This window comes from Phodopus roborovskii, unplaced genomic scaffold (genome assembly GCF_943737965.1).
Source record: "Phodopus roborovskii unplaced genomic scaffold, PHOROB, whole genome shotgun sequence".
NCBI lineage: Eukaryota > Metazoa > Chordata > Mammalia > Rodentia > Cricetidae > Phodopus > Phodopus roborovskii.
Genome location: NW_026126448.1, coordinates 20,198,611 through 20,208,592, shown reverse-complemented (window position 1 = coordinate 20,208,592; position 9,982 = coordinate 20,198,611). Strand labels below are relative to the sequence as shown.

The 9,982-nt window shown below is 44.9% G+C and overlaps 1 protein-coding gene across 1 annotated transcript; it reads left to right on the top strand.

Moving 5' to 3' along the window:
• Positions 1–258: 258 nt before the first annotated feature.
• Med18 (mediator complex subunit 18) lies at positions 259–5,504 on the top strand. Its single transcript, XM_051188994.1, has 3 exons — positions 259–368; positions 1,380–1,502; positions 4,374–5,504. The coding sequence occupies exons 2-3, from the start codon at positions 1,430–1,432 to the stop codon at positions 4,925–4,927; spliced, it is 627 nt and encodes a 208-aa protein (XP_051044951.1). The 5' UTR covers positions 259–368; positions 1,380–1,429; the 3' UTR covers positions 4,928–5,504.
• The last annotated feature ends 4,478 nt before the right edge of the window (positions 5,505–9,982 follow it).

Genomic DNA, 9,982 nt, shown 5'->3' with positions numbered 1-9,982 from the left:
AATACCAACTTATCCTAGAGCTGCACTATGACGTAAAGCCCTGCAGTTATCTCCCAGTGCGCCACTCTAGAACAGGAGCCCACCGCAACGCAGCATTGCACTTTGCACATGCGCTCTTGTCCGCCGGTGCCAGGAGCCAGGCGCCTTCCTTGCCCTCTCGGCACCCTTACTTCTCGGTGCTTCAGTAGCTAGATTTCCTGTCCATCAGCTTCCTGCCGGAAGTGTGGAAGGCATTCTGTTCGGCGGTTTGACTGGATCTTTGCTTCCGGGATTTTGGCATTTGGGGGATGCGGATTTTGAGTGTGCACGCGTGGGTTTAATTCCAGCTTCGCGAGGAGCTGCAGCGTGCACGGAGGCGTGTTGCTAGTGTAAGTGCACACGTGCCCCGGATCCCGGCATGGGAGGACCGGTGCAGTCACTTTAATCACTCTTCCCGCCTGGCTGGTTTGAAAAGAGATTTTCAGAAAGGCCGAACCCTGTTCTAGTCGGACCCCTACGTGTACCCTGGCGCCTCTCCCTGAGTCTCCATGGCGTCCGCCAGAGGATGAAGGGTCCTTAGGTTGCTTTCGGATCTTTTGTTTAGGTTTCTTTGAGACGGGTCTCATTGCGATTCCCTGGTTGGCTGTGCTTTCGCAGTCTTCCTAACTCTGCTCCCTAGTGTTAAGATTACAGATGTGCCCCAACACGGCCAGCTTTTATTTAAGTTTGGAAACGGGGCCTCTGTGTAGCACAAGGTGATTTTACCTTTTTTGAATTTAGTTATATGTCGGTTGTTTCGTTTGAGCCACGTAGCTGGGGAGTGGGGCTGGGTAGTTAAATGCGCGTGGTTTTACTTAAAAAGTAAGTTCCAGAACAAGAGGTTGCTCTGCTGCCTCAAGATTACACAGGAAACTTAGAGGGTTCAGAATGTGAAATTATAGATGGTTATGCCCTGTCTCTGACCAGGACTCCAGAATGTGAGGTTATAGATGGTTATGCCGTGTCTCTGGCCAGGACTCCAGAATGTGAGGTTATACATGGTTATGCCTTGTCTCTGACCAGGACTCCAGAATGTGAGATTTATAGATGGTTATGCCCTGTCTCTGGCCAGGACTCCAGAATGTGAGATTTATAGATGGTTATGCCCTGTCTCTGACCAGGACTCCAGAATGTGAGGTTATAGATGGTTATGCCGTGTCTCTGGCCAGGACTCCAGAATGTGAGATTTATAGATGGTTATGCCGTGTCTCTGGCCAGGACTCGTTCATGACGCTAGGCTGTATAAACAGATGTTCAGAGTTCTGAATGAATGAGTCTTGATTTCAATACTGGTGCCACAGCAAATCGGCTGTGCCACACTACTAACCTCTCCCGTGTACGAACAAGTGTGACTCTTCCAGGTGTATACTGTGCTTACCTGATTGGACGATCTGTTTCCAGTTCTGTCGCTATGGAGGCCCCTCCCGTCACCATGATGCCAGTCACTGGGGGCACCATTAACATGATGGAGTACCTCCTGCAGGGTGAGTGAGCCTGGGAGCCTGCTCTGCCCCTTCCTCCCTCCCATCCTCCTTTCCTGTCCTCCTTCTCCCCCTCCCTTCCTTCCTCCCTTCACCCTCCCTCCCGTCCTTTCTTTCTTTTTTTTTCTGGTCAGAGTAAGTAGAGATAAAGTCAACAAAGTCAGCCACACAGTTTCTATCGACCCATAAGTAACTATGTTTAAAAGGAGGTGTGTGTGTGTGTGTGTGTGTGTGTGTGTGTGTGTGTGTGTGTGTCGGGCTCTGGTGGCTCATGGCTTTAGTCCCAGCACTCGGGAGGCAGAGGCAGGTGAATTTCTGTGAGTTTGAGTCCATCCTAGTCTACAGAGCTAGTTTCAGGACAGGCTCAAAAGCAATATAGAGGGGGAAAAAAAAAAAAAAAAAGAAGGTGGGGGTAGGTAGGAAGATGACTCAGTGGCCAGAAATTCAACACACAGACCAGTTTGGCCTCAAGGAACCTGGGTTTGCAGATATGCACCACAATGATTGCTTTCTTCTTCTTCTCTTTCTTTCTTTCTTTTTTTTTTTTTAATTTTTATTTTTGAGACAGGGTTTCTCTGTATTTCTTTGGAGCCTGTCCTGGAACACGCTCTGTAGACCAGGCTGGCCTCGAACTCACAGAGATCCACCTGCCTCTGCCTCCCGAGTGCTGGTGCCATCACTGCCTTGCTTCATTTTTTTTTTTTTTTTTTTTTTCATCTTGAAAAATGAGAGCTTGGCATTCATTACTTTTCTCCCTCTCGCCTAGCACTTGCAATCCGAGTTCAAATCTGGGTGGGACCTCCAGGAACTGTTGGGAAATTTAAGTATTTGTCTCTTACATCTCTCTTCCTCTCCACCCAGTTGTAGAACTCCCGTACTCTCAAGCTTGATCAGACAAGGTTGTTCTCATAACTTTCCAGTGTGCAGTGCCTGTGCCTGTGGGTGGCACATGACTTCCTCCTATGCTTAGCCCATCCCCTGGCTTGGGTATATAAGCCCATTCCTCTCTGTAATAAACAGTGGTGGCAGCAGCTTCTTCTTCACTTCTCGTGACGGTCTATTAAGTGTTTCAATCCCGACAGCCTCCACCAAGCTCTGTACTCTGGCTGCGTGGGCTCCGCACTTACTGACCACCTTCCCATTTTGTTTCCCCATAGAAGTGAAATAACTGGTTTGTGACCGGTTTCTTTTACTTGGCATTATGTCCTTGACAGAATTATGACAGCATTTACTTTTTTTTTTTTTTTGATTTTCGAGACAGGGTTTCTCTGTGGCTTTGGAGCCTGTCCTGGAACTAGCTCTTGTGGACCAGGCTTGGCTTGCCTTGAACCCACAGAGATCCGACTGCCTCTGCCTCCTGAGTGCTAGGATTAAAGACATGTGCCACCAATGCCCAGCTGTTTGTTTTGTTTGGAAACAGGGTCTCAGATAGCACTGGACTCATTAGCTAGAATTTCAGGCTTAGGCTACCAGGTCCTGCTAAGTTCCTGTTTCTGAATCTCTGTACTGAGTATCTCAAGTGTTCTATCTGCTTACTTGACTCTTAGGGGTTGGCTTGGTTGTTTGTTGGTTTGGTTTTGAAGACAGGGTCTCACTTTATGTCCCTGGTTGGCCTGCAGCTCCCTATGTAGACCAGTCTTGGCCTCAAACTCACAAAGATCCTCCTGCATCTGCCTCCTGAGTGCTGGGCTCACAGGCAGCACCTTCATGCTCAGCTTTACTTGAGCCTTGTAACAGTCTCTAAAATGTTTGTTTTGTTTTTTAGTTTTTATTAGCTCTGTCCTAAAGCCTTTATTATTATAGATTTTAAGAATTTGTGTGTATGTGCATATATACACATTTGTACAGGTGCTACTGCATGTTTGGTGGGAGCAATTTCTCTGCCACCGTGAGGGTCGGGGGGAATTGAACTCAAGTGCTCAGCCTTGGTAGAGAGTATCTTTACCTGATGAGCTATATAAACTCTCTTTAATTAAATTTTTCTATTACATTTTATTTATTTGGAATGGGTCTTGTGCATGCCACAACACACAGTAGAGGTCATGGGACATGCAGGAGTTGGTTCTTTCCCTTCATTATGTGGGTACTGAGGGTTGAACTGAGGTTATCAGGCTTGGCAGCAAGCATCTCTTCCCCCTGAGCCATCACATTTTCTCCTCTACAATATTATTGTGTAAACATTTAATTTTTGTCCTCGAGCAATTGTCCTTTATCTTCGTATTTATTTGTTTGTTTATTTGATTATTTTTGGGTTTTTAAGACAGAGTTGCTTTGTGTAGTCCTGGCTGTCCTAGAACTCACTACATAGACCAGGCAGGCCTGGTCTCAAAAAAAAAATATATAATAATAATAATAAAGAAAACTGGCTTTGGGCTCACAAGACGGCTTAATATGTAAAGTTATGTCTTAGTTACTGTTCTATTGCTTGGCACCATGACCAAGGCAACACTTATAAAAGAAAGCATTTATTGCAGGCTTGCTTACAGTTTCAGAGGTTTGGTTCATGATCATTATGGTGGGGAGCATGGAAGCAAGCAGACAGGTTCTGGAGTAAGAGCTGAGAGCTACAGCCTGATGCACTGGCAGAGAGAAAGACGCTGGGGCTGTCCTGGGCTTTTGAAAAGTCAGAACCCACTCCTGGTGACCTACCTCCTCTTACAAGGACATGCCTCATAACCTTTCCCTAAACATCCCATCGACTGCCAGCCTAAGTTCAGTCTATGAGATCCACATAGTGGAAGGAGAGAACCAGTAGAATCCCATGGAGTATGCATATGAAATGATGCATAGAACTATTATCTATTGGTGTTTATGTTTTGCTAGTTTCATGACTCTTAGTGAAAGCCGGGACTCATTGTCTTTTTACCTCTTCAGGGAGTGTTTTAGACCACAGTTTGGAAAGTCTCATCCATCGCCTTCGTGGTTTGTGTGACAACATGGAGCCTGAGACTTTCCTTGATCACGAGATGGTATTCCTTCTTAAGGGCCAGCAGGCCAGTCCGTTTGTTCTGAGGGCCCGGCGCTCCATGGACAGGGCAGGGGCACCCTGGCACCTGCGTTACTTGGGACAGCCAGAAATGGGAGACAAGAACCGTCACGCCTTGGTCCGCAACTGTGTGGACATTGCCACATCTGAGAACCTCACAGACTTCTTGATGGAAATGGGCTTCCGCATGGACCATGAGTTTGTTGCCAAAGGCCACTTGTTCCGGAAGGGCATCATGAAGATTGTGGTGTACAAGATTTTCCGAATCCTGGTCCCAGGGAACACAGACAGCACAGAGGCCCTGTCTCTCTCCTATCTTGTAGAATTAAGTGTTGTTGCACCAGCTGGGCAGGACATGGTCTCTGATGACATGAGGAATTTTGCGGAGCAGCTCAAACCTCTGGTTCACCTGGAAAAAATAGACCCCAAAAGGCTTATGTGATGAAGAAGGTCTGTCGGTCTTCGAGATTTGTCCTCGCCCGGTAGGCAGAAAGATCTCCCGAGTGCCCTGGATCACTGCTGCCTGTCAGGTAGACTTCCTTCAGGAAGTCTTGAGTGGTGAGAATTTGTTTCCTTTGGAACATTTCCTTCATATGGTAATTTTGTCTTTTTTGTTTGTTTTATTGGTGATAGGGCCTTACCCTTCCTCACCTGGAACTCACTACATAACTAGCCTGTAATTTAGATCCCCTGCACGTCTGCCTAAGTGCCTATGTTAAAGGCTCTCCTTACCAAGCCTGGCTGTTTCATCTCCTTGACACTATTTTCCCATAAATGGCCCAGAATAACATGGAGATTTGTCCAAGTCCTCCACTCAGAGGAAAACATCAAAAGCAACTCTGATAATTGTTTTGCCTTTTTTTTTTCTTTTTTAAATAAAAGTATTATTCTTTTATTTATTTTTGTTTTCTTTATATGTTTTTGTTTGTCTTGCTTTGTTATTTGTATATAAGGTGTATAGCAGTGTTGTGAGCTGTCATGGTATGGTAATAAAGATGGGAAAGAAATTTCAATTCTGATCCTTATTCTCCTACCTTTATTGTTACTTCTTAACTATTTACTATTATTATATTACCCTTTTACTATTATTATTACTATTTAATGTTGTTATTGTGATGGTGTGTGTGGGCACACCTGTGGCGGGCCTGAGGCCTCTCCAGGACCCACATATAGAAGGGGAAAACTGACTGACTCCTGCCCTCAAGTTGTCGTCCTCTATCTCCACATACTTGTGGTAGTGTTTTTTGGTGTTTGGAGACTGGGTTTCTCTGTGTAGCCTTGGCTGTCTGGAACTCGCTCTGTAGACCAGGCTGGCCTCTAGCTCACGAACATCTGCCTGCCTCTGCCTCCCGAGTGCTGGGACCAAAGCCATGCACCACACCACTCCCTGGTTTTCTGCTTTTTTTAGGAGTCTTACTCAGGATTCTACAAACAATCTTAGTGAGACTCTTTGGCTCATCTACGTTGTATTGTAACTTCATATTACATTTATCTGTGTAGGACTCAGGTGTGCACATGTGGAAGTCAGACAGGACAGCTGCAGCAGTTGGTCTGCACTTTGACCATGTGGGGCCTGAGTGTGGAACTCAGGTTGTCAGGCTTGGCTGCAAGCGCCTTTATCCACTTTTCCTTTCCAGACAAGTTCTCTGACCGAGCCTGGAGCTCAGGTTCATCTAGACTGGCCAGCCAGGGAGCCTCTTGGATCTGCCTCTCCACCCACTGGCATTGGGATTATAGAAGCCAGCCACCTCCCCCTGGTGCCTGGATCTGAACTCAGGTTTCTGTAAGAGGACAGCCACACTTTACCCTCTGAGCATTCTCCCCTGCCTATCCTTATTTTCTTATGCTGCAATGCTGGCACACTCATTACCGAGTTGGGGAAAAACAAACCAAATCAAAGGCTTGAGCATGCCAAGAAAGCATTCTAACCCTGAGCCACAGCCCCAGCCTTGTGATTGTCCTTTGTAGAGATGTTTTAACCTTTCATGAATGCTGTGTATTTGAACCATCCTGTTATCAAAGCATTAGGACAGCAGAGGCAGGAGGATTACAATTCCAGGGTTAATGTGGACTAAAGCACGATCCTGTCTCAAACTAAACATGTGCACATGGAAGGTGTATTTTTGTTGATGAAACTTTTGTTTTTTTGTGTTTTGAGACAGGGTTCTCTGTATTGCTTTGGAGCCTGTCCTGGAACTCGCTCTGTAGACCAGGCTGGCCTTGAACTCACAGAGATTCACCTTCTGCCTCCCGAGTGCTGGGATTAAAGGCATGTGCCACCAACACCAGGCTCAATGAAATATTTTTAAAAACCAATTTTGTTTTGGTTTGGTTTTTAGTTTTTTCAAGACAGGGTTTCTTTGTGTAACAGCACTGGCTGTCCTGGAACTTGCTTTGTAAACGAGGCTAGCCTTGAACTCACAGAGATCTACTTACCTCTGCCTCCCAAGTGCTGAGATTTAAGACTTGTGCCACTACCACCCAACTGAGATGGTTCTTTTGCTGCTGCCATGGCTGCAGCATTTATTGCAATGTGTAAATAAACATTTTTATTTTCATGTGTTCCATGAATCATTGCTGAATTCTCTTGCCAGCTTATCAGCTAACTCCTGCATATAAGTTAAGTAAATTAAATAACTATGGCCTAATGTAGTTAAGTATAAAACTGGTAGGTGTTTTATTTAAAGAAAACATGCCAGGGGGTTGGAGAGATGGCTCAGAGGTTAAGAGTGTTGACTGCTCTTGCAGAGGTCCTGAGTTCAATTCCCAGCAACCATATGGTGGCTCACAGCCATCTGTAATAAGATCTGGTGCCCTCTTCTGGTGTGCAGGCAAACATGCAGATAGAACACTGTATATATAATAAATAAATCTTTAGAAAAAAAAAAAAGAAAACATGCCAGATATAGTGGTACATACTTCTAATTCCAGCACTCAGGAAGTGGAGGCAGGAGGATTGCCTGGGTTATATAGCAAGAGCTACCTCAAAAACAGTTAAATACAGTACTGGGTGAATAAAGGTACCTGCCACCAAACCTGACTACCTGAGTTCAATCTCCATGACAGACAAGGTAGAAGGAGGAAGGAGGGACCCTCCAGGTTATCCTCTGACTTCTGCCCACACCATGGCAAGTATGCCCTTTCCAACACCTGAAAGCATCTTAAAAAATTAATTCTAGACAAAGTAATGAAAAATAGTATTTAAAGAAAACTATTTTGGTAAATATCTTTACTTTTTTGGGGGGGAGTTGAGACAGGGTTTCTCTGTATTGCTTTGGAGGCTGTCCTGGAACTTGCTCTGCAGACCAGGCTGACCTTGAACTCACACAGATCTGCCCGGCCTAAATATCTTTACTCTCATTTTATTTTAGATACATATTTTAAAAGATTTATTTATAGGTCAGTTGGTGATGGTACAGGTCTTTAGTTCCAGTGCTTGGGAGGCAGAGACAGGTGGATTTCTGTGAGTTCAAGGCCAGCATGGTCTACAGACTGAGTTCCAGGACAGGTCCCAGCTACAGAAAAACCCTGTCTCTTAAAAAAAAAAAAAAAAAAAAAAAAATTCATGTGTTCAGGAATTTTGCCTATATGCATGTCTGTGTACTACTGTGGAGGCAGAAGAGTGTGTTAGAGTTTCATGTTTGTTAGCTGCCATGTAGGTTCTGAGAAGCAGACTTTAGGGTTTTGGCTTATACTCAATAGTTAGAAGGGAAGGAAAAACGGTAGGCTTTTAAGTAAAGCCTCAGAAAATCCAGCAGGTGTAGCAGTGGTTATCTGCAAGCCACTGCCCTTATATTGTGGTTGGAAGTGTTTTGGCATCCTTAATAAATGGTGGTACAAGCCTTTAATCCCCACACTCAAGAGGCAGAGGCAGGAGGAACTCTGAGTTCAATTCCAGCCTGACCTACAGGGTGAGTTCTAGGACAGCCACAGCTACATAGAGAAACCCTGCCTCAAAAAATCAAAACCAACACAAACAAACAACACCAAAAAAAAAAAAAAAAAAAAAAAAAAACCCAAAAACCAAATGCCTATGTCACCATGTCTGGCCATAACTCACTTTGGATCTTAGTTTGTCATTCAAAATGGTATAGGAGGGGTAGGGTATAGTTTGCACAAGACCCTGAGTTTCATAACCAATACTACTCAGATACAAAAACTTGCACAAACTGTCAAGCCAGGAACAGTTGGTCCTCATTTGTCCCAGCTAGCAGAGAAGCTGAAGTATAAGGACCACTTGAGCCCAGGAATTTAAGATCTAGTTTGGACAATAAAGCAAGACCTAGTTGAGGGTGGTGGTGTGTGCCTTTAATCCCAGCATTTCAGAGCCAAAAGCAGGCAAATTTCTGTGAGTTTGAGGCCAGCCTGGTCTACAGAATTGAGTTCCAGGACAACCAGGGCTACATAGAGAGACTGTCAGAAATAACAATAATGATATTAATAATGATAACACATATTTAATAACATTGTAATATATTAATATATAACATTCACACATCCGTATATAGTATATCATATATAGATAGGTATGTATGTATACTGCAAGATCCTGACCAAAGGAAAGGAAGGAAGAAAGGCAGGGGGAGACGAGTGAGGGTGAGTGAGAGGGGAAGATGACTAAGTTGGTAACTAGGAGCCTGCTGCCAAGCCTGAGGACCTGAGTTTGATAAACGGGACTCCCATGTGTAAAGGGAGAACTGATTCCTGTAAATTGTCCTCTGACCTCCACATACATGCATGTGCTAAAAATGAAATGTAAAAGAGAGAATGCTAACCATACTGGTGATACAGATCTAATTCCATCTCTATGGAGGCTGAAGCAGGAGGATTGCGAATTTGAGGCCAGTCTGGAACACATAGGAACCATTCCTCAGCCTTTAGTCCCAGCACTTGGGAGACAGAGGCGGGTGGATCTCTGTGAGTTTGAGACCAGCCTGGTCTACAGAGTGAGTTCCAGGACAGCCAGGGTTACACAGAGAAATTCTGTCTGGGTAAACCAGGGTGAGAGAAGGAGGGAGAGGGGAGAGAGGGAGGGAGGGAGGGAGGAAAGGAGGGAGGGAGGGAGGTAAGGAGAAGGGGGAGGAAGCATAGAAACATTCCTCCATGTTCTTTGCTTCCATTTGTACCTCCAAGTTCCTGCCCTGACCAGGGGTTCTAAGATGAAATAAGCCTTTCACTCCCCAAATTGTTTCTGGTTGTGGTGTTTTACCACAGCAACAGAAAGCAAAGTAGAACACGCTGTCACAATGTGTTAGCCTGATGATTCAGACACAGCTCCTTAATGCAGCCTCCCTTCTATTTCTAGACTCTGCTGTTTGTTCTGTTCTAGACATGGTCTTCTTTCTCAGTTCAGGTCAGCCTTGAACTTGCGACACTCCTCTTTAGCCTCTAGAGTGCCGTGATTACAGGCATGAACTACTACACCCAGCCCTAAGTTATACTTTTATTCTCTCCCACTTATAACCACAGAATTGGATTTATTCCTATTTGTTTGTTT

Bases quoted from the DNA above. Each gene is read 5' to 3' on its own strand.
- Med18 (XM_051188994.1), top strand. From the start codon at position 1,430: ATGGAGGCCCCTCCCGTCACCATGATGCCAGTCACTGGGGGCACCATT. The intron at 1,503-4,373 runs GTGAGTGAGCCT...TTACCTCTTCAG, and splicing joins GATGGAGTACCTCCTGCAGG to GGAGTGTTTTAGACCACAGT.